Genomic DNA, 24,463 nt, shown 5'->3' on the forward strand with positions numbered 1-24,463 from the left:
TTTTGATGGATTCCTGTCTCACATTGAGGTTTTTCATCCACTTTGAGTTTATCTTTGTGAATGGTGTTAGAGAATGGTTGAGTTTCATTCTTCTGCATGTGGCTGTCCAATTTTCCCAGCACCATTTATTGAAGAGACTGTCTTTTTTCCATTGCATGTTTTTTCCTGCTTTGTCAAAGATTATTTGACCATAGAGTTGAGGGTCCATATCTGGGTTCTCTATTCTGTTCCATTGGTCTGTATGTCTGTTTTTGTGCCAGTACCATGCTGTCTTGGTGATCACTGCTTTGTAATATAGCTTGAAATCGGGCAACGTGATGCCCCCAGCTTTGTTTTTCTTTTTCAACATCTCCTTGGCGATTCAGGGTCTTTTCTGATTCCATACAAATTTTAGGATTGTTTGTTCCAGCCTTTGAAAAATGTCATTGGAATTTTGATTGGGATGGCATTGAAGGTATAGATTGCTCTGGGTAGCATAGACATTTTTTTTTAATTTTTTTTTTATTTTTAATTTTTGTATTGTTATGTTAATCCCCATACATTACATCATTAGTTTTAGATATAGTGTTCCATGATTCATTGTTTGTGCATAACACCCAGTGCTCCATGCAGAACGTGCCCTCCTCAATCCCCATCACCAGGCTAACCCATCCTCCCAACCCCCTCCCCTCTAGAACCCTCAGTTTGTTGTTCAGAGTCCATCGTCTCTCATGGTTCTTCTCCCCCTCTGATTTCCCCCCCTTCATTCTTCCCCTCCTGCTACATTCTTCTTCTTCTTTTTTTCTTCTTAACATATATTGCATTATTTGTTTCAGAGGTACAGATCTGAGATTCAACAGTCTTGCACAATTCACAGCGCTTACCAGAACACATACCCTCCCCAGTGTCCATCACCCAGTCACCCCATCCCTCCCACCCCACCCCCCACTCCAGCAACCCTCAGTTTGTTTCCTGAGATTAAGAATTCCTCATATCAGTGAGGTCATATGATACATGTCTTTCTCTGTTTGACTTATTTCGCTCAGCATAATACCCTCCAGTTCCATCCACGTCGTTGCAAATGGCAAGATTTCATTCCTTTTGATGGCCGCATAATATTCCATTGTGTATATATACCACATCTTCTTTATCCATTCATCTGTTGATGGACATCTTGGCTCTTTCCACAGTTTGGCTATTGTGGACATTGCTGCTATAAACATCGGGGTGCACGTACCCTTTCAGGTCCCTACTTTTGTATCTTTGGGGTAGATACCCAGGAGTGCAATTGGTGGATCATATGGGTAGCATAGACATTTTAACAATGTTTATTCTTCTGATCCATGAGCATGGAATATTTTTCCATCTTTTTGTGTCTTCTTCAATTTCTTTCATGAGTGTTTTGTAGTTCCTAGAGTATAGATCCTTTACCTCTTTGGTTGAGTTTATTCCAAGGTATCTTATGGTTTTTGGTGCTATTGTAAATGGAATCGTTTCTTTAATTTCTCTTTCTACAGTTGCATTGTTAGTGTATAAGAAAGCAACTGATTTCTGTGCATTGATTTTGTATCCTGCCACATTACTGAATTGCTGGATGAGTTCTAGTAATTTGGGGGTGGAATCTTTTGGGTTTTCCACATAAAGTATCATGTCATCTGCGAAAAGAGAGAGTTTGACTTCTTTGCCAATTTGAATACCTTTTATTTCTTTTTGTTGTCTGATTGCTGTTGCTAGGACTTCTAGTACTATGTTGAACAACAGTGGTGAGAGTGGGCACCCTTGACGTGTTCCTGATCTTAAGGGAAAGGCTCTCAGCTTTTCCCCATTGAGGATGATATTCGCTGTGGGTTTTTCATAGATGGATTTTATGAGCTTGAGGAATGTTCCCTCTATCCCTATACTCTGGAGAGTTTTAATCAGGAAAGGATGTTGTATTTTGTCAAATGCTTTTTCTGCATCAATTGAGAGGACCATATGGTTCTTCTCCCTCCTCTTATTAATGTGTTCTATCACATTGATTGATTTGCGAATGTTGAACCACCCTTGCATCCTGGGGATAAATCCCACTTGGTCGTGGTGGATGATCCTTTTAATGTATTGTTGGATCCTATTAGCTAGGATTTTGTTGAGGATTTTGGAATCCATATTCATCAGGGATATCGGTCTGAAATTCTCCTTTTTGATGGGGTCTTTGCCTGGTTTGGGGATTAAGGTAATGCTGGCCTCATAGAATGAGTTTGGAAGTTTTCCTTCTCTTTCTATTTTTTGAAACAGCTTCAGTAGAATAGGTATTATTTCTTCTTTGAATGTTTGGTAGGATTCCCCAGGGAATCCATCAGGCCCTGGACTCTTGTTTTTTGAGAGGTTTTTGATCACTGCTTCAATCTCGTTACTGGTTATTGGCCTATTCAGGTTGTCAATTTCTTCCTGTTTCAGTCTTGGCAGCTTATAGGTTTCCAGGAAGGCCTCCATTTCATCCAGATTGCTCAGTTTATTGACATATAGTTGTTGATAATAATTTCTAATAATTGTTTCTATTTCCTTGGTGTTAGTCGTGATCTCTCCCCTTTCATTCATAATTTCATTAATTTGGGTCCTTTCTCTCTTCTTTTGGATAAGTCTGGCCAGTGGTTTATCAATCTTATTAATTCTTTCAAAGAACCAACTTCTAGTTTCGTTGATCTGATCTACTGTGTTTCTGGTTTCTAATTCATTGATTTCTGCTCTAATTTTAATTATTTCTCTTCTAATGTGTGGCTTAGGCGTCGTTTGTTGCTTTTTCTCTAGTTCTTTAAGGTGTAGAGTTAGTTGGTGAATTCGGGATTTTTCTATTTTTTTGAGTGAGGCTTGAATGGCTATGTATTTCCCCCTTAGGACCGCCTTTGCAGTATCCCATAGGTTTTGGACCAATGTGTTTTCGTTCTCATTGATTTCCATGAATTGTTTAAGTTCTTCTTTGATTTCCTGGTTGACCCAAACATTCTTGAGCAGAGTGGTCTTTAGCTTCCAAGTGTTTGAATTTCTGCCAATTTTTTTTTGTGATTGAGTTCCAGTTTTAGAGCATTGTGGTCTGAGAATATGCAGGGAATAATCTCAATCTTTTGGTATCGGTTGAGACCTGATTTGTGACCCAGTATGTGGTCTATTCTGGAGAAAGTTCCATGTGCGCTCGAGAAGAATGAGTGTTCTGTTGTTTTAGGGTGGAATGTTCTGTAAATATCTATGAGGTCCATCTGGTCTAATGTATCATTCAAAGCTCTTGTTTCCTTGTTGATTTTCTGCTTAGATGATCTGTCCATTGCTGAGAGTGGAGTATTGAGGTCTCCTACAATCAACGTATTGTTATCAATATGACTCTTTATTTTGGTTAACAGTTGGCTTATGTATATGGCTGCTCCCATGTTGGGGGCATAGATATTTACAATTGTTAGATCTTCCTGTTGGATAGACCCTTTAAGAATGATATAGTGTCCTTCTGTGTCTCTTATTACTGACTTTAGCTTAAAATCTAATTTGTCTGATATAAGAATTGCTACCCCAGCTTCCTTTTGAGGTCCGCTGGCATGGAAAATAGATCTCCATCCCTTCACTTTCAGTCTGGATGTATCTTTAGGTTCAAAATGAGTCTCTTGTAGACAGCATATGGATGGGTCCTGTCTTTTTATCCAATCTGCAACCCTGTGCCGTTTTATGGGAGCATTTAGGCCATTCACGTTGAGAGTGATTATTGAAAGATATGAATTAATTGTCATCATGTTGCCTGTGAAGATGTTGTTTTTATAGATTGTCCCTGTAAATTTCTGTTGTAGATCACTCTTGGGGTCTTTCGCCTTTTATAGAACCCCCCTTAATATTTCTTGCAGGGCCGGCTTAGTGGTCACATATTCTTTCAACTTCTGCTGGTCATGGAAGCTCTGCATCTCTCCATCCATTCTAAATGAAAGCCTTGCCGGATAAAGTATTCTTGGCTGCATGTTCTTCTCATTTAGTACCCTGAATATGTCTTGCCAGGCCTTTCTGGCTTGCCAGGTCTCTGTGGATAGGTCTGACGTTATTCTGATGTTCCTCCCTCTGTATGTAAGGAATCTCTTCCCCCTAACTGCCCTTAAGAAGGTTTCCTTGGTTTTAAGTTTTGCAAGTTTTACTATTACATGCCGGGGTGTTGGCCTGTTTTCCTTGATCTTAGGAGGGGTCCTCTCTGCCTCTAGGACTCGAATGTTTGTTTCATTCCCCAGATTAGGGAAGTTCTCAGCTACGATTTGCTCAAATACATCTCCTAGCCCTCTCTCTCTCTCCACTCCCTCCGGGATTCCAATTATTCTGACACTGGAACGCCTCATGGTGTCACTTATTTCTCTGATTCTATTTTCATGGATTCTGAGTTGTTTTTCCCTGGCCTCCTCTTTTCCCTTTTTATCTATTATACTGTCTTCCAGATCGCTTATTCTCTCTTCTGTCTCAGTTACCCTAGCTGTTAGATTATCTAGATTGGATTGGATCTCATTGATAGCATTTTTAAGTTCTGCCAATTCATCTTTTATTTCTGCCCTTAGAGACTCTATGTTGCCATTAATTGATTTCTCCATTCTAGCCATTGTCTTCACAATTGCTAGCCTGAATTCCCTCTCTGACATCTTGGTTATATCTGCATCCATTTGTAAATCTGCAGCATAAGTCATAATCTCTGAGTCTTTTCTGTTTTGGGGGCTCCTCCTCCTAGTCATTCTGTTGATGGGTGTTTGAGGGAATGTATAGGGTCGAAATTATTGACCAGAACCCAAGCAAGATGCACCTGTTTTCTTGGGACCTTAGGGTTGCTGGCCTCTTGTTTTCCCAGCCTGTCTTCTGCGGGAGGGGCCTGCCGCGCTGTTACTCAGGCAACCCTGTTTGGGCGGAGTTGCCCTGCGCCCCTGCGGCGAGGGATGGGCTCAGTGGGAATCAGTCTTTGGGGCTTTTGTTCTCTGGCGCCTTTCCCTGGCGGCTTTCCACATCTCTTCCACGAGTCAGAGCAGAAGAGACTGTTTCCAACCCTCTGCCTCAGAGCAGAGAGACCTCAGTCTGTTCTTCAGTGAGCTCTCCAGGCCACACTGTCTCCGTTTCTGTCTGTGCTGCTATAAACTGCAGCGTCCTGGGCTGTGCGCCCCTCCGCAGCGCTCCCAGTCCTGCCTCCAGGTCGGGGCCGTCTCTGCCCTTTGTGCTTCTAAAACCGCCAGCCGCTCCCAATTCGCCCACAAGTGACTCCGCCGCTTGGGGTTTCCACTCCCGGGGGTTGCAGTTCACCGGGGCAACCCCGGCGCACCAGGTTTCCGTCTTGGAGGCTGCAGTTCGCGTGCGCGCGACCATCGCTCCGGTTTCTGTCCGGGGGGCCTGCGGTTCACGTGCGCACGACCCCTCCAGTCTGGTTTTCCACCCCGGGGGCTGCCCTAATGTTCTTTCCCGACGCTACCAGTCTGCGAGTCTGTGCCCCATCAGCAGCGAGGCTGTCACTCACCGGTGGTGTAGGATCCCCACGTCCAGGGCACCCTCCCGCCTCTGTTTATCCTCCAATATCTGCCCACAGAATCACGGCTCTCCGCTTCGTACCTCAAAACCAACTGCCTGCGATATTCTGTTTGTAGAGATCCAAATCTTCTTACATCTCAGGCTGGTTTCGTGGGTGCTCAGAGTGGTCTGGTAGATATCCAGCTCAATTCCGGGGACCAGTTGAAATAGGGTCCCCTACTCCTCCGCCATCTTTCCCCCCTCCCTAGAAAAAGACTTTAAAACAATGATCTCAAAAATGATCAAAGAATTTAAGGAAAGTGTGGATAATGTCAAGAAAATGGCATATAACATTTGCAACGACGTGGATGGAACTGGAGGGTATTATGCTGAGCGAAATAAGTCAAAGAGAGAAAGACATGTATCATATGACCTCACTGATATGAGGAATTCTTAATCTCAGGAAACAAACTGAGAGTTGCTGGGGTGGGGGGTGGGGTGGGAGGGATGGGGTGACTGGGTGATGGACACTGGGGAGGGTATGTGCTCTGGTAAGCGCTGTGAATTGTGCAAGACTGTTGAATCTCAGATCTGTACCTCTGAAACAAATAATGCAATATATGTTAAGAAAGAAAAAAAGAAGAAGAATGTAGCAGGAGGGGAAGAATGAAGGGGGGGAAATCGGAGGGGGAGAAGATCCATGAGAGATGATGGACTCTGAAAAACAAACTGAGGGTTCTAGAGGGGAGGGGGGTGGGAGGATGGGTTAGCCTGGTGATGGGTATTGAGGAGGGCACGTTCTGCATGGAGCACTGGGTGTTATGCACAAACAATGAATCATGGAACACTATATCTAAAACTAATGATGTAATGTATGGGGATTAACATAACAATAAAAAAATTTAAAAAAAAAAGAAAAAAAAAAGAAAATGGCATATAAAGCTGGTGCAGCCACTCTGGAAAACAGTATGGAGGTTCCTGAAAAAGTTGAAAATAGAGCTACCATATGACCCAGCAATTGCACTACTGGGTATTTACCCTAAACATACAAATGTAGGGATCCAAAGGGGTATGTGCACCCCAATGTTTATAGCAGCCATGTCCACAATAGCCAAACTGTGGAAAGAGCCAAGATGTCCATCGACAGATGAATGGATAAAGAAGATGTGGTATATATACACAATGGAATATTATGCGGCCATCAAAAGGAATGAGATCTTGCCATGTGCAACGACGTGGATGGAACTGGAGGGTGTTATACTGAGCGAAATAAGTCAATCAGAGAAAGACATGTATCATATGACCTCACTGATATGAGGAATTCTTAATCTCAGGAAACAAACTGAGGGTTGCTGGAGTGGGGGGTGGGGTGGGAGGGATGGGATGGCTGGGTGATAGACACTGGGAAGCGTATGTGCTATGGTGAGCGCTGTGAATTGTGCAAGACTGTTGAATCACAGACCTGTACTTCTGAAACAAATAATACATTAGATGTTAATAAAAAAAAAAAAAAGAAGATAGCAGGAAGGAAAAAATGAAGGGGGGGAAATCAGAGGCGGAGACAAACCATGAGAGACTATGGACTCTGAGAAACAAACTGAGGGTTCTAGAGGGGAGGGGCATGGGGGGATGGGTTAGCCTGGTGATGGGTATTAAAGAGGGCACGTTCTGCATGGAGCACTAGGTGTTATATGCAAACAATGAATCATGGAACATACATCAAAAACTAATGATGTAATGTATGGTGATTAACATAACATAATAATTAAAAAAACTAATTATGTATTGTATGCTGACTAACATAACATAATAAAATAAATAAATAAATAAATATAGAAACTATCTTTCTTGATCACAATGAGATAAAAGTAGTAATCAATCACATAAAGAAAACTGGAAATGTCACAAAATTGTGGAAATTTAAAAGCACACTTTTAAATAACCAATGGATCAAAGAACAAATCACAAGGAAAATTGCAAAATACTCAGAGACAAATGAAAGTAAAAACACAACATATCAAAACTTATGGGATGCAACAAAATCAGTGCTAAAGGGGAAATTAATAGCTAAAGTTGCCTACATTAAAAAATAGGAATGAGCTCACATCAATAACCTAAATTTACAACCTAAGGAACTAGAAAAAGAACATGCTAAAACCCAAAGCTAGCAGAAGAAGGGAAATATAAAGATTAGAGCAGAGAAAGATAAATGGAGAATAGAAAAACGATAGAAAAGGTCAATAAAACTTAAAGTTGGTTCTCCAAAAGATCTGCCAAATTGACAAAAAAAATTAGCTGGATAGACTAAGGAAAAAAGAAAGAAGACTCAACTTACTAAAATCAGAAATGAAAGTGGGGCCATTATTTCCGTAGAGAAATAAAAAAGGATAATAAAAGAGCATTACAAATAATTATATGCACAATTCCTAGAAACACACCACCTACCAAGACTAAATCATGAAGAAACAATCTGAATAGACCTATAACTAGTAAGGAGATTACATCGGTAATCAAAAATTGCCCAACAAAGAAAATCCCTGGATCTGAGAGCTTCACTGGTGAATTTTAACAAACATTTAAGGAAACCAAATATATGGTTTGCAAGTATTTTGGATATTAACCCCTTACCGAATATCTGGTTTGCAATATATATACATCATTGTTTCATTTTGTTGATTATTTCTTTTGCTCAATTGTACCACAGTCTTTGCAGCACCCAAGGAGACATTACAATCTGTGCTGAAGCAGAGGACGGGGGCCCATAATCCAACAAAGTGGCTAGAAGAGGTCAGCTCAGAGTTTGGACCCTGGAGACACATTCTCTGGGAAACCCTCTTGCCCATTCTTCCTTCCAGAAAAGAACTCTGGGAAAGATTACTCTTAAGAATCATTGTCTCCATGAAAAAGTGCTCAATATCGCTCGGCATCAGGGAAATCCAAATCAAAACCTCAATGAGATACCACCTCACACCAGTCAGAATGGCTAAAATTAACAAGTCAGGAAACGACAGATGTTGGCGGGGATACGGAGAAAGGGGAACCCTCCTACACTGTTGGTGGGAATGCAAGCTGGTGCAACCACTCTGGAAAACAGTATGGAGGTTCCTCAAAAAGTTGAAAATAGAACTACCATATGATCCAGCAATTGCACTCCTCGGTATTTACCCCAAAGATACAAAAGTAGGGACCCGAAAGGGTACGTGCACCCCGATGTTTATAGCAGCCATGTCCACAATAGCCAAACTGTGGAAAGAGCCAAGATGTCCATCAACAGATGAATGGATAAAGAAGAGTGGTATATATATACAATGGAATATTATGCAGCCATCAAAAGGAATGAGATCTTGCCATTTGCAACGACGTGGATGGAACTGGAGGGTATTATGCTGAGCGAAATAAGTCAAACAGAGAAAGACATGTATCATATGACCTCACTGATATGAGGAATTCTTAATCTCAGGAAACAAACTGAGGGTTGCTGGAGTGGGGGGTGGGGTGGGAGGGATGGGGTGGCTGGGTGATGGACACTGGGGAGGGTATGTGTTCTGGTAAGCGCTGTGAATTGTGCAAGACTGTTGAATCTCAGATCTGTACCTCTGAAACAAATAATGCAATATATGTTAAGAAAGAAAAAAAGAAGAAGAAGAATGTAGCAGGAGGGGAAGAATGAAGGGGGGGAAATCGGAGGGGAAGAAGAACCATGAGAGACGATGGACTCTGAAAAACAAACTGAGGGTTCTAGAAGGGAGGGGCGTGGGAGGATGGGTTAGCCTGGTGATGGGTGTTGAGGAGGGCACGTTCTGCATGGAGCACTGGGTGTTATGCACAAACAATGAATCATGGAACACTATATCTAAAACTAATGATGTAATGTATGGGGATTAACATAACAATAAAAAATTTTAAAAAAATAAAATAAAATGCAGTTACCTGAGCTCTATCAAAAAAAAAAAAAAAAAGAATCATTGTCTCCTCAGGGCACAGCTGTAGGAGTGTGTAATGAGTCTCAACAATTACTCTGACTATGGCCAGAATGAAGACCTGAGGGAGTCATGTTTCCAGAGATGTTATAACCTGGTAAATAACTCCTAATTTTCTCTATTCTATGCCCACATTGCTTCCTGAGGAGGAAGCTAGAGTCCTCATCTTCAGGCCCCATCTAGAACAGTCACCCCTTCTGCTCCATGATTAGGAAACTCAGGGCTCTTCTTTCCAAACCATCCCTGTCCCAGCTCCTTCACCTCAGGTCCAGAGGATCAGAGACCTGCTCTCCAGGCCTACTCATGGCCCTTTCTGCAGCATGCCTGCCCCCCGGGAGGAATGTTAACAAGTGCTACAGCAGCTGGCTGTGAACTGCCCATTCGTGGAAGAGGAGGAAAGGCCACAGGACCAAAACCCTTTTTGATAGCATCTGAGCTGACTCCTCAGTAGGAGCTGTGAATGTTGGAGAAATGAGTCTTTACACAGTGACAAATCAAGGATAGATAGCCAGCAACTGTACTACCTGCGTTACTTCCTTTGACCCTCACAAAACCTCCAAAAGGTAAGTAGAATTATTTTTGTCATTTTATCAGACAAAAAATGGTGAATTGAATTGCCTAAAGTCACACAGAGACGTAGTAGCAACATTAGGACTCAAACCTTGGCTCTAGAACCCAAGTTCTCAAGATCATCCTCAACTATGGCTGACAACACTTGTTCTGAGTTTTCTTCTTGTTTCTCATACCCAGGTATTCCCATTTCTCTCCTTTAGGTTTAACTACATGCATTTTTTTTAAGTTTTCATTGTTATCTAGAATCCCTATGTGTTTTAATTGGGGGGACTTGTCAACATTAGCTTAATCCTCCATGTTGCCAAAAGCCCCACCTCTGAAACATTACAGACCATATGAACTATTCATAGTCTCTTAGCCTTTTAGCTTTATTGAACCCTCTGAACCCTTATATATTATGTGTGAAGATAGGGAAAGGCATTTCAAAAGAGAAAACCAAATTCCTTTAGGTATAGAGATTTTTTTTTAAGTACATGATATTTGGATAAAATATAATGAGAACTGCATCCCTGTGCCCAGCATATAATTCACACAGGCACTACAGGAGACATTGAGAATTAGTGGTTGAATTAAATATAGATTGAATTAATTTTTGAGTAGAGTGCCCCTTAGAAAAATTAGTGAATTACTTAGGATATCCTGAACTACAATAACAAATAGATCACAAAACATATAATGGTTTAAACAGAATAAAGTCTATTTCTCTCCTACATAACAGTCCCTGTGGGTATCCTTGGTGATGCATGGCTCCACTGGATATGGAGAATTAGGAACACAGGCTCATTCTCCCATGTGACTTCACCAACCCATTCAGCCTCCTGGCCATTTCCATCTAGTTGGAGGAAGCCCAGAACTGGAACACTTGGATTACGATGGATTGACCAAAACTCAGTCACATGAACACACCTCAGTGCAAGGGAGCCTGAGAAATGTAATTTAATTGTGTGTCCAGGAAGAAGAGAACAACAGGGATTTGGATGACAGCTAGCAGTCTCTGCCATCATTAGTATGCCTCAGAAAGCAAGTGAATCAAAGAGGAGAGAATCTGTATGCAAGCAGTTATGGGAGCATTACAATATTTCAGGCAGAAAATGATGTGATCTAAGCTGGAGTTCCAAAACCATAAGGAGAAAAGTTGAGTTATGTAAGAATTATTTTAAATGAACAATCAACAAGATCAGATGTAGAAGTGAGGGATACACTGGATGAGTGTGCTTCTGAACCTCCCACATGTGGGGAGCCCAAAATATAAACCTCGATTTAACCCAAGAGATATCGAGTGCACACAATTTTCCACAACAGTCTCTCTGGGGTTATTAAAATAAACAAAGTATGGTTTTCCTTTGCAAATAAGCTTGCAAACTACTTAGGTTGGAGTGCAGAGTATAGTGTTTGGACAGACATGTTGGCAAGATAGCTGCATGTAGAAATATGGGAAAGAGAGGTCAAGCCTAGAGATATAGACCCGAGAGTTTACTAAGCACTAGTTGAAATGACTAAGGAGTTGGATCACTCAACAAAAGAAATAAGAAAGAAAGGGAAGAGAAAAGCTGTGTGATTATCAATATTAGAGAGTTCTCCAAAGAGATACGCCCTATCAAAGGAGGTGGTCAAATTCTTCTTAGAAAAGGGGATATTGGGGCGCCTGGGTGGCTCAGTCATTAAGCGTCTGCCTTCCGCTCAGGTCATGATCCCAGCGTCCTGGGATCGAGCCCCCAATCAGGCTCCCTGCTCCCCGGGAAGCCTGCTTCTCCCTCTCCCACTCCCCCTGCTTGTGTTCCCTCTCTCACTATGTCTCTCTGTGTCAAATAAATAAGATCTTAAAAAAAAGAAAGAAAGAAAGAAAAAAGAAAAGGGGATATTTGGGGAGGAAATTCACTAGGCTTGTTTTTGCTAGGACATAAACCCAGTGATCCTGGTGACTTACAATCATCCAGTGTCAGTGTAGACACCTGCTACTTCCTGGGCTCTGGGATCACTATTAGTTTGGTCATTGGAACAATTCCCAAATTCATGGCTTGTCGTTGTAAAAACACATCCTTTGCACTGGCCTATTTTGTCAAAGATTCCAAAACGCTCCCCTTCCTTTGTCAAGTGTAATAAAATTGGCATGTGACTTTTGGCTTTTCCATTACACCGTGAAGTCCCTGAGAGCAAAGACTATGTCTTACATGTTGAACAAGTGGATTAAACACTGTATTTTGCACATATTTTTTCCATAAGCCTAGCAAAGTATCTAGCACATGCAATATAAAAAGAACTTTTTAATTGGTTAAATCCTAGGTGTTTGAGGGATGGTTCTGGGATGGAGGAGGATGGACATCTTTGATTCACAGATTGCTCATTTCTTAGACATGAGTGTCAAGGGCTAATCCCACTGATCAACAAGGATAATTGCCCAAAATGTTGGCTATCTCTGGATTCAGTAAATGCTTCATAGAGATTGCTGGTCACTTGAACCAAAGCTGATGGATAAGGAAGATCATTACAGTAACTCCACTAATATTTCTGGATTCCTCTCCCCCTTTCTTAACAAAGGACCCATGAGGGAAGACAACCAATCCTCTACCCTGGAGTTCATCCTCCTGGGAGTTACTGGTCAGCAGGACCAGGAAGACTTCTTCTTCATCCTCTTCCTATTCATTTACCCCATCACATTGATTGGAAACCTGCTCATCATCTTGGCCATTCGCTCTGACATTCGCCTTCAAAACCCCATGTATTATTTCCTTGCCAATCTCTCCTTTGTTGACATCCTCTTCTCCTCTGTAACCATCCCTAAAATGCTGGCCAACCATCTCTTGCACAGCAAAGTTATCTCCTTTGGAGGATGCCTAACACAGATGTATTTCATGATTGCCTTGGGTAACACAGACAGCTATATGCTGGCTGTGATGGCATATGATCGTGCTGTGGCCATCAGCCGCCCACTTCATTACACAACAATTATGAGGCCACGGACTTGTGTCCTCCTAGTTGTTGGGTCTTGGGTGGTTGGAAACGCTAATGCCCTACCCCACACTCTGCTCACAGCCAGTCTGTCCTTCTGTGACAACAAGGAAGTAGCCAACTTCTACTGTGACATTACCCCTCTGCTTAAGCTGTCCTGTTCTGACATCCACTTTAATGTGAGTATGATGTACCTAGGGGTTGGGGTCTTCTCCATGCCACTACTATGCATCATCATCTCTTATGTCCATGTCTTTTCCACAATATTACGGGTTCCATCCACCAAGGGTGTGCTCAAGGCCTTCTCTACCTGTGGTTCCCACCTCACAGTTGTTTCTCTGTATTATGGGACAGTCATGGGCATGTATTTCCGCCCTCTAACTAGTTACAGCCTAAAGGATGCAGTGATAACTGTGATGTACATGGCAGTGACCCCAATGTTAAATCCTTTCATTTATAGTCTGAGAAACCGAGACATGAAGGCTGGCCTGGGCATACTGTTCAGCAAGAGAATCTCCTCATAACCAATGTGATACTGAAGAATATAGTCACCAACTGGGATGCACTTGGAAATCCAGCCCTAATGTTCATCCCCTCCATGAAGCTGCCTTTGATCTTTTCAGCTACAAAGTCCTCTTCTCTGAAATCTAGAAAGAGTTTATGATATATCTCATTTAATTTATCACTTTGTACAGATTATTGTCCTTTTGGCAGCACAGGAATATTGGATTCATATCCTAGATAAGCTACTGATAATCAGAATAAAATTGAGACAGTCCAAAGTTCTGCTTCTACATCAACATATTAGGAATAAGAATATCTGCCCCACTATTGTCACAAGTTGTGAGGACCACAATAGTCCATGATTTAAAGGCTATAAATCACTATTCAAATGTCTGATTTTTTACTATTATGCTAATTACCCCTACTATGCTTACAAGCCTCTGAGGGCAAGAACTGTCTTAAAACATCACTGTACCTCTCACAGTCTTGGTGATATAAAGTATTCCCAATGATTCATGGTGGAAAATGGCATGAACAAATGAAAATATCACTCTCTGAACTGTAATTTCATAATGATAGACATAATCAGACTAGACTTTATATACCCATCCAATAAAATCTTTAAAGGAAATGACCTGGGCAGAGATTTTTGTTCTCACTGTATCATTGCTTAGACTGTTTCTAAAGAGCATAAGATTTTGCCTATAACCTTAACAAAATGATACTCATTAATTGAGTTATTGCATTTTAAAGTAAAAAATATTCTGACTTAATTAATTACATCATGAAATAAAATTACAGTGACAAAAATTGGGGTGCCAAATAAATGCAGAAAAAAAGAGCAGTGTTGAAAATGATGTGACCTTGTTTCTCCAGTACGGCCCAGGGAAGATGAGACTTGGATTCTGGATGATCAACCCTGACATGTAGGTGATATTTCCTAAACAGAGATATTAATCCAGCAGGTCACTAAATACCCACCAAGGAACCCCACAACCTATGATTGATTCAGTCATGAGGAAATTATAAAACTTTCTCAAAATATTAAAAATATATAAGTGATTGTAACTAAATACCAGATTTCCAAACAGGGTAACATTAGCAAGAAGTGAATTGAGTGTATCTTAGAACAGTGTGCAAGCTCTTTTATTATCTACTATTTTTAACTGCCAGTAAAAATATAAAATGATTATTTTCTGTAGATAATTCACATTGTCAGCTAGTTGTCCACGTTGGAAGAATTTGGATGTTGGAAGATGACGTTATTCACCATTTAATGCTTTCTGGGTCTCTAAAACACCAAGGGTGAGAACTATCCCAATTATCTTCTTTTCAACTGAAAAGGATTTGATTACAGATGCATATGAATCTGTGTGAATGACCAAAATGGAGGAAATGGAGGTATTTCATGTAGGGAATTTTCAAGGTTGGCCAATTAAAATGTTCTATAAATGTATTGCCTGTCTCTCCCCCAGGAGAGTATGAAGATTTGGGATCTGTTTTGTTCACTGTTGTATACTCAGTACTTAGACAGTGCTGACATATAGTAATTATTTAATAAATTTGTATGAAATGAATATATGAATCCTACAATAGTAAGCGTCTGCCTTCGGCTCAGGTCATGATCCCAGGGTCCTGGGATCAAGCCCCACATCAGGCTCCCTGTTCCATGGGAAGCCTGCTTCTCCCTCTCCCACTCCCCCTGCTTGTGTTCCCTCTCTTGCTGTGTCCCTCTCTGTCAAATAAATAAATAAAATCTTTAAAAAAATAGTATGTTTAAATAACAAATGCAACAATGTTAATTTTGTTGTTATGGGTAAGCTCAAGAAGGCCAAATGGTATGAGATGTTTCAAATATTTCCCATAGTGAAATATTAAGTGCCAAAAAGGAGTGTATAAAGGAAGAAAATGTAGGTTCTTAGGAGAACTCCATACCACATAGCTACTCTATATCAGTCTCACATTATTCCTCTGTTTAATTTGGACAAGGGAAGTTAAGGTCCTCTACTGTATCCTGCAGTAATCATAAGAATCTACGTGTATGTTTATAATGCAAATAAAAATCACTGCATCTGTATGTTAAGTCATTGTCTCACCCATTTCCTTTGACTCTGTCCTGCAATAATTTAAACACTATAATTTAAATTACTCCACATACCAATATCCAGGGATTGACTAAGTCTGGGAAAGACTGTAGTATATAGCTGGTATGTCAGTTTGGGTCAGTTCAGGCCCATTAAGGAAACACAAATCACATCTGGTATTTTTATACCAAGAAGATTTAATACAGGGAAGTAGAAACACAGGAAACAACAGATGCTGGAGAGGATGCAGAGAAAAGGGAACGCTCTTGCACTTTTGGTGGGAATGCAAACTGGTGCACTCTGGAAAACAGTATGGAGGTTCCTCAAAAAGTTAAAAATAGAACTACCCTACTATCCAGCAATTGCACTACTAGGTATTTATCCAAAGGATACAAAAGTACAGATTTGAAGGGGTACATGCACCCCAATGTTTACAGCAGCACTATCACCAATAGCCAAACTATGGAAAGAGTGCAAGTGTCCATTAACTGACGAATGGATAAAGAAGATGTGGTATATACATGCAATGGAATATTACTCAGCCATCAAAAAGAATGGAATCTTGCCATTTACCACGACATGGATGGAAGTAATAGAGGGTATTATGTTAAGTGAAATAAGTCAGTAAAAGAAAGGCAAATATCATATGATTTCACTCATATGTGGAATTCAAGAAACAAAACAGATGAACATGGAGAAGGGAAGGAAAAAATAAGATTTAATAAAGAGGGTGAGGCAAACCATAAGAGACTCTTAACTATAGAGAACAAATCAGGGGCTGCTGCAGGGGAGGTGTGTGGGAGGATAGGCTAACTGGGTGATGGGCATTAAGGAGGGCACTTGTTGTGATGTTCTATGTAAGTGATAAATCACTAAATTCTACTCCTGAAACCAATACTACACTATATGTTAACTAAGTTGATCTTAGATAAAAACTTGGAAGAAAAAAAATCTTAGATAAAAACATGGAAGAAAAAGAAATACTTTTTTAAATAGAGGGAAGTACATACATACGTTTGTCCTGAAAAAGACTATAGGAGAAAGAGATGGATGTGAAGGTCCAGAGATTATTAACTGCAGGAAGAAGACACTTACTTCCCCTAGGTACAAAAGGGAAAGGTTGTGTCACCAGAACCTGGGAGCTCAGAAGAGGGATGACCACATGTCTGATGCTCACATCTCTGAGGGGAGTTGTCAAACAGCTGCTACTGGGGCTTCACCTGCTGAGATGACCCAAACTTTCCTTCCTGAGGGGTCTCAGTCCACAATAGTACTGCCTTTATTATTATCATTATTATTATCATTATTATTATTATTATTATTATTTTGCTGTAATTTCTGTTCATCTCTATTATTGGGCATAGAAACACAAAATTCACCCCAGACATAGTTCTAGACATGGTCCTTCTTTCCCCTCATGTGTGAAGGCAACAAAATGTCCTTGGTAATTGGGTTATCTCTCCAGCCAGTAGAGAAATTCCTTTTTCTGTCCTGGTGATACATGCTACAATTTTACTGAATCTGAGCAACATAATAGTAATATTTAAAAATGTAAATCCCCAAAGATTGTTATTGATACCCTTTTATAAGGCTATAAATAGCTAAACCAACAAGAAAATAAACTTTCTGGGAATAGATATATATGCAATAACAATGTATTATAAACAAAAGCAAGGTGAAGATGAGCATAGGATTCAGTATGAGAGGAAATTCAAGAGGGGAGAGTCAGGAGAATGCAACTGGGGATACCATGTAGTTAGATATGAATTATTACTAAAGACCTAACTTTCAGGTTGCATGGTGGGTCTAGGGGTATTTATGGTATTATGTAGATTGATTGATTGATTGATTGATTTATAGATAATAAAAGCTCTGCATGAAGCAATAATGAGAGTTTGTGTTGAACTAAGATTGGGTAGACAGAGAGCAGTATGGGAGCAGAGGATTAGTGAGACCAGGAGTTGTTTTTTTTTTTATGTTATGTTAATCCCCATACATTACATCATTAGTTTTGATGTAGTGTTCCATGATTCATTGTTTGTGCATAACACCCAGTGCTCCATGCAGAACGTGCCCTCCTCAATACCCATCACCAGGCTAACCCATCCTCCCACACCCCTCCCCTCTAGAACCCTCAGTTTGTTTTTCAGAGTCCATAGTCTCTCATGAGACCAGCAGTTTAATTATACAGCTCAGAGCAATCTAAAGAAATAGTGAAGATATAGAAAGAGGATCTACAGTTGACCCTTGAACAAACATGCGTTTGAACTGCACGGGTCCACTTACACACAAAATTTTTACAGAACAGTACTATAAATGTATTTTCTCTTCCTTATGATTCCCTTAATAAACATTTTATTTTCTCTAGCTTAGTTTATTGTAAGAATACAGTATATAATACAACATACAAAATATGTGTTAATAGACTACTTATGTTATTGGTAAGGCTTCCAATCGACAGTTGGCTATTAGTAGCTAAGCTTTGGGGGAATAAAAAGCTACTTGCAGATTTTTTACTGTGTAGGGGGTTGGTGTCCCTAACCCCCAGCTGTTAGAGGGTCAACTGTAAACACAAAGGTAATGGAAATAGAAACAATAGAATACAGTAATTATTATGAAAGTAGTAAGGAGATATCTTCAAGGGTTTAAGGTTTCACTAAAAAGTCAATGATGCATTTAATGAAAATTGTGAACAAGAAAGTCATTTAAGAAAAACTAATTTCATGTTTTCAAGAGTTCTTATGGGATATTTTCATGGAAGTATTCAATTAAATAGTAGAATGAAAGATATGAAATTTTGGAGTAAAATTAACAGCACATGGACCATAGTGGAGTGATAAGTAAAGTTATGGAAATAGATGAAATCATCTAAGAGTGTAAGATTCAAGCCTGAGAGTCTTGTAGAGCAACTAAATTTCAAGAAAGGGAACCATGATGCAGAATGAGGATTCTAGTGGGGGAAGTAAGACACTTGTACAATCTAGAATTGATGTCAAGCTACATATCTGTCTCCTTTATGTAACAGCTAAAGCACATAGCAGTGTATTGTCACAGTAATTTTGAGTAGGCACTCAACTGAAAAAAATGAAACAATAGCCAACAGAAGAAAAAAATTATAAGTGCTACACAAGAAATTCAAAACATGCAATGCAGGTTTAGAAAAAGTAAATAACTTCATTAAATATCAAATATACATATGTATGCAGTTGTATGTATTTATGGTAATACACATACTACTGTGTATTAATTTTCTTTTTTTAAGATTTTATTTATTTATTTGAGGGAAAGAGAGAGTGTGTGTAAGCATGAGCCAGGTGGGGGGAGGGGCAGAAAGAGAGGGAGAAGTGGACTCTCTGCTGAGCAGGGAGCCTGATGTGGGGCTTGATCCCAGGACCCCAGGATCATGACCTGAGCCAAAGGCAGATGCTTAATCTACTCAGACCCCCAGGCATCCCTGTGTCTTTTAATTTTCAAAGTAGCCCTATGGCATAGAAGAAAATAGCCCTCCTTTACAGATAAGAAAGTCATATCTCCAAAAGGTGAAGTGACTTATTGAGTATCTTTTAATTAGTAAGATGCAGGTCTAGTAAGATGGGATTTGAGCCCAGTTTCCTCATGAGGAATGCTCTTCCCTCAACTCCACAGCTGACTCACTGAGGAGATATAAAATTCTGAGGGATATCTAAATATGTCAGGCTGTGTGCATTAGCAGGTGCCATGGCTAGAACTTTGACAAGCAGAGAGGACTCTACACCCTTGGTAGAGCATGAGCTATAGTTCAGAGATAGAAACATGAGCTCAGGGCGCCTGGGTGGCTCAGTCGTTAGGCGTCTGCCTTCGGCTCAGGTCATGATCCCAGGGTCCTGGGATCGAGCCCCGCATTGGGCTCCCTGCTCAGCAGGAAGCCTGCTTCTCCCTCTCCACTCCCCCTGCTTGTGTTCCCTCTCTCGCTGTGTCTCTCTCTGTCAAATAAATAAATAAAATCTTTAAAAAAAAAAAAAGAAAGAAACATGAGCTCATAGAAGTTAGCAAATTTTGAAGCAAACAAGAGAAATGATCCTCCTCTGTTTCTATCCTCACCACCTTCAATCCGTCAATCCAAACTTATCCAGTGCAGACTGAAGGAGATGCTGAAGAATTACACAAGTAGCATGATAGAGTTCAAAAAAAAAAAAAAAAGTCCAAAATAGTGTCACTTAGAGATCCCAAACTGATGCTCAATGTATAATCTAATTGCAGTTTCCACTTCCCCCAGAAATGTAGTCTTAATTGGTCAGTCATAAATTTTTCAATCTGCCGCAATGAGACTGCCACATGGGCCCTCACCATCTCCCAAAGAAATATGAGGTCATCTGCATGATAAGACCACTTGCTTTTCCCCCTAGCAAACAACCCCTCCTAGAGCAATCCTTTTTTTTTTTTTTTTTTTTTGTTAATAACTTTCTTGCCCCTCCTTCTATGAAAACCTTCCATTTTGTACAGCTCCTTGGAGTGCCTCTCTACTTGCTAGATGGGGAGCTGCCTGATTCATGAATCGTTTAATAAAGGCAATTATATCTTCAAATTTACTTGGTTGAATTTTGCTATTTAACACTTGTAACATAAATCACAGCTGTCATATTCCATTCCTCCTCTGGTTTTCCAGGAAGTCATGGGAAAATTTAAAATATGTGGCATTGGGCCATGGGTTTAGGCAAAAATCAAAGCAGAAAAAGTACTCCTTCTCTAAAATTACACCTTCTCTATTTCTGAAGAAAGGGATAATATGAGAACCATGTGTCCTCTGAGGACAATTGCTCACTGTCTAGAGTTAATGAGAAGCACTGGGGTTGTAATCTCTGATGGTTGCCACAAGCCTTGAAAGATCTCCATGTGTTGCTGATGAATAAAATGCTAGGATCCTACTCAGACCACAGTGTGTCATGACAGTTCCTTAACGCCTTAGTGTCTCCCAGGCCAGCTTACAACAGGGACACAACACTGGATTCTCAATCCTTTTGGGTTTTGGGTACTTCACAGAATTAATTATCTTTAATTTAATGGATCTTGAGATTGGTCCAGCTTACAGTTAAGAATAGCAGAACCTTATTTCCAAGGATGCTGATGAAATTACTAGAACACATTTCTCACGGGTCCTATGAATAAGTAAAAGGGGCAGACATTAGTAGCAAGTTCTGAAACAAATAGAAAAGGGATGTTATGTGGTGGTTATTAGGCTCCATGTGGTGTTCTTTGAATGCTGCATCCCAGGATGACATATGTTGGCATGGTCATAATCAACCTTGAAATCTTGTCCCTATTTCTCAGAATGGACAAAAATTAAAAGTTCTCTAACATTGTGAGACAAAAAGGAGAAATTTGAGCAGATGCAGTGATGGCAAGAATCATTCAACACATCCACAGCATGAGGCAAATTTCCTTTTGGTGCCTCAAAAATGCTCCTGTCCCCTTCCTCTGATCATCCACAATGGGAGAGATATATGTGAAGCAGATGAAAGCCTGTCAGTAACACCCTTAGTGATTGGCAAGAACAACCAGGTAAGAGCTAGAGAGGAAGATACAGGACTCCATTCTGCTTCTTTTCTCCCCTTTTCTCCTGTGTCCATCCCCACACTGTAGTCATCTGGTTGCCCATCTCTCACAAAGAGCCCTGTGACAACAATGATGATACTGCACTACTTTAGAGGCAGAGACCCAGGTCCTTAAACTCTTACAGGGAGTGAGAGTCATTGTGCTTTTAGGAGAACAGAGCACAGGAATCAGCAGGGACTTCTCTCCAAATAATTCCATGATGATCCCTTTCACTCAATCCCTAGCCTTGGAAGGATACACAAATGCACTCACACACCCACACACATGTACAAATACATGACCATACACAATCATGCCCACATACCACATTAAGGCATTAAAAGGATATGGCTCCATCCAAAGAAGTTTATCTGCTATTTACAGAACCTCCAGCAAAGAGAGGCTACATTATACTGCATTGTCTTTCACTTTATACATTTTATGAGCCCATGGTTTGATTTTGGAGAATGGTTTCCTCAATTAATTTGTTTTTCAGTAAGTAGTACATTCACATGGTTCAAACTGCAAAATGAGGTAAAATATATGTATGAAAATCTCTCTCCCTCTCCTGTGTCTTATCCACCCAATTCTTATACCTAACAAGTGATTACTTGTTAGATTATTAGATTATTGGTTTCTTGTTTATTCTTCCAGAGATTTCTAAAAAACATACTAGCCAACAAAATATATATTATTTTGGGTGGTGGGATTAAATTGTTATATTTAGGACCAATGTGGGAATAGGAGTTGGAAATGTTCCTGATCATTCAGTCCTCAACTGCCACCTTATTCCCTGTTTCTAACCTTATAACTTTTACTTTTTTCCTCCATGGATGTTCTTTTCCTCACCTGTGGGGAAAGCATTTCTCTAAATTTCATTTCTGTTTTCAAATGTGACCCTGAGTTCAGAAGGCTTCCAAGTTAAGTTCACCAAAAATTATAATCAATCAACCACAGAAAATTTATATGTTAAAAAAGCACACAGCCATATAAAATATGAGGACAAATTCATTTTGAGTCTCAGGAGTTCTATTTTATAGCAAGCCTGGGGAAATGCCCACTGTGAAAAGAAAAGACAATGCTCTGAATGAGTTTTATGTTTGGATGAAATACTGGGTACTTTTACAGCAAGAGATGGCCTCAAAGTTGGGAGCAAACATGGAAAGAAAGGACAAAGCATGGTCTCTGGTCTGTGACTTAGAGAACTAAAAGGAAAGCTAGTGGGGGAGTTAGGGTTTCTGTGTGCTGAGCCAGAAACAGTCAAGAGACAAGACTGACAAGAGTGGAGATTCTGAGACCCTTTTGATCTGCCTTAAGCCAATAAGCCACCTCTGTCCCGATTGAGGGAGAGGTGAGGGTCAGCTCCAAGCAGTGGAAAAAGCAACAGCTATGGAGGCCAAGGAACCACAGAAGTAACTGTGGTTAGAAGGGACATAGGGAGAGTCAATCAATGCAGCTGTGTACAAATATGCAATGAGTCCCACTACTCCCCCACTACACGGAGAGCTCTCTCTAAGGGTGTGGAGACTACAGAATCTAGTAAACATAGGCCCTGAGTAGTGTGGGGACTCCTGGGAGAGAGTGGGGGAAACACCACCTATCATGATCACATTTCAGCCAATGGCACACAGCAGATGACCTTGCAGATATCACCTACTAGCAGACAAATTGTGGTGACTTAAGGAGACCATGAGTGGGGTGGAAGGGACAGGTCTTAGAATTAAACACTGAGGCTAGATCCAGGTTCTGCCCTTGCTGGATGTAACTTAAGAGTTAGTAGTTATTTATTCATTTTTCTATGGGGGTTTGTCTTTTACCAATTTATTAAAATTACTGATTACTCTTTTAAAAATATTAATTCTTTCTATAATATATGTTGAAAACAGCTCCCCAATTTTTTGCTTGTCTTATCACTTTGTGTGTGGTCTTTTTCTTTAAAAAGATAATTTTTAAATTTAATCTGATTAAACAAATTTTCTTTTCCTTTTCTTTTCAATGCTTCCATTGTTTTTTACTTAGGCCATCCTTATCCCAAGATCAAATAACTATTATGCTGTATTTTCTTCTGGTTGCTTTATAGTTGTATCTATATATAATACTTTAACCACCTGAAATTTATTCAGTAAACACTGTGAGGTGTGAATCTAAATTCACTTTCCCCATAGAGTAAACCAGCTTGTCCCAGTACCATCTGTTCAATCTCCCTTTCCTTTCCTACCAGTTGGTACTACCATCTTTAGCAGAGTAAAATCTTATGTTTACTGTGCTGTTCCTGGGCTTTCTATTTTTTCCTTTGATGCATTTTTTAATGAGGAGGGGAAGCAGTGTGCAACACGCCCTGCAGTATCTACATACAAGAGAAAGATAGTTTGGTGAGAAATATCTATGGTCAGGGAGAGAGTAAGATACCACTATTGTTTGGTGAACCGTAATTCCAGTGGGTACAGCTGGGGCTGACAAATTCATAGGACATGCTTAAGTTTGGAGGGGAAAAGGAGCAAGGCAGAAAACTGATTCTGTGTGTTAATTCCTCAGATGAAACAGTGTTCCATTCCCAGAATTTTACCTAGTGCATTTGTCTTGTTTGACATCTTTATGTCTCTGTAATCATAATTTTTTTTTTTTTTTACAAATTCCTATGACCAGGACATTATGAACTCAAAGCTATGTGTAACTACTAATCAAAAGGTTCAGGATGTTCCCTCTGTCTGATATTACTTCTATCCAATCTCCCTTTCAATTTTTTCTATTCTTTGAGGTTTATGATTAACATGACAGATACTTACTGAGCACCTATGTTGTATCAGGCTCAGAGCTAATGCTAGATTTCACAGATGAACAAGATAGACATTTTCTTAGGCTACTTTCAAAGATACAGTAGAATGGGGGATGCAGACAAGTAAATAGGTGGTCACAATCCGGAGTGACACATATTGTGATGGGGGACATGCAGCACCAGAAGGGGTGTGAGCCTGAGTTTATTATAAAGATGATAAGTCAGGGAAGACTTCCTTGAAGAAATTACATCTAAGCTGAGACATGAAGGAAGACTATTCTAGCACAAGAAAATAAGACGGGCAAAAACCCAAAGGTGAAAAATTATCTAGATCTTCTAAATAATTGAAAGTATAATTGTACATAGGGTGTAGAACGGAGAAGGAAGTTCATGAGTCAATGGAGATATCTATAATAAATGCCAGTATGATCAAGGGTCTTCAGGCCATATGAAGAAGTGTAGAGTTTATCCTGAGAGTAATGAGAAACTCCAAAGGATCTTTCAGGTGGAGTGACAAAATCAGATATGATTTGTAGAAAGCCCATTCTCTCTGTGGTAAGGAGACC

The 24,463-nt window shown here is 40.1% G+C and overlaps 1 protein-coding gene and 1 long non-coding RNA gene across 2 annotated transcripts in view; one reads left to right on the plus strand and one right to left on the minus strand.

Annotated features, from left to right (window-relative positions):
• Window positions 1–24,463, minus strand: part of LOC144381004 (uncharacterized) — a 136,050-nt gene that overhangs the window by 18,272 nt on the left and 93,315 nt on the right. The gene's annotated exons all lie outside the window — the stretch shown is intronic.
• On the plus strand, window positions 12,557–13,486 carry LOC118549671 (olfactory receptor 1A1-like). Its single transcript, XM_036114217.2, has one exon. The coding sequence runs from the start codon at window positions 12,557–12,559 to the stop codon at window positions 13,484–13,486; it is 930 nt and encodes a 309-aa protein (XP_035970110.2).

The sequence above is a fragment of the Halichoerus grypus genome, chromosome 2, assembly GCF_964656455.1.
Source record: "Halichoerus grypus chromosome 2, mHalGry1.hap1.1, whole genome shotgun sequence".
NCBI lineage: Eukaryota > Metazoa > Chordata > Mammalia > Carnivora > Phocidae > Halichoerus > Halichoerus grypus.

Excerpts from the sequence above, each read along its gene's own strand:
- LOC118549671 (XM_036114217.2), top strand. The coding sequence starts at position 12,557 with ATGAGGGAAGACAACCAATCCTCTACCCTGGAGTTCATCCTCCTGGGA.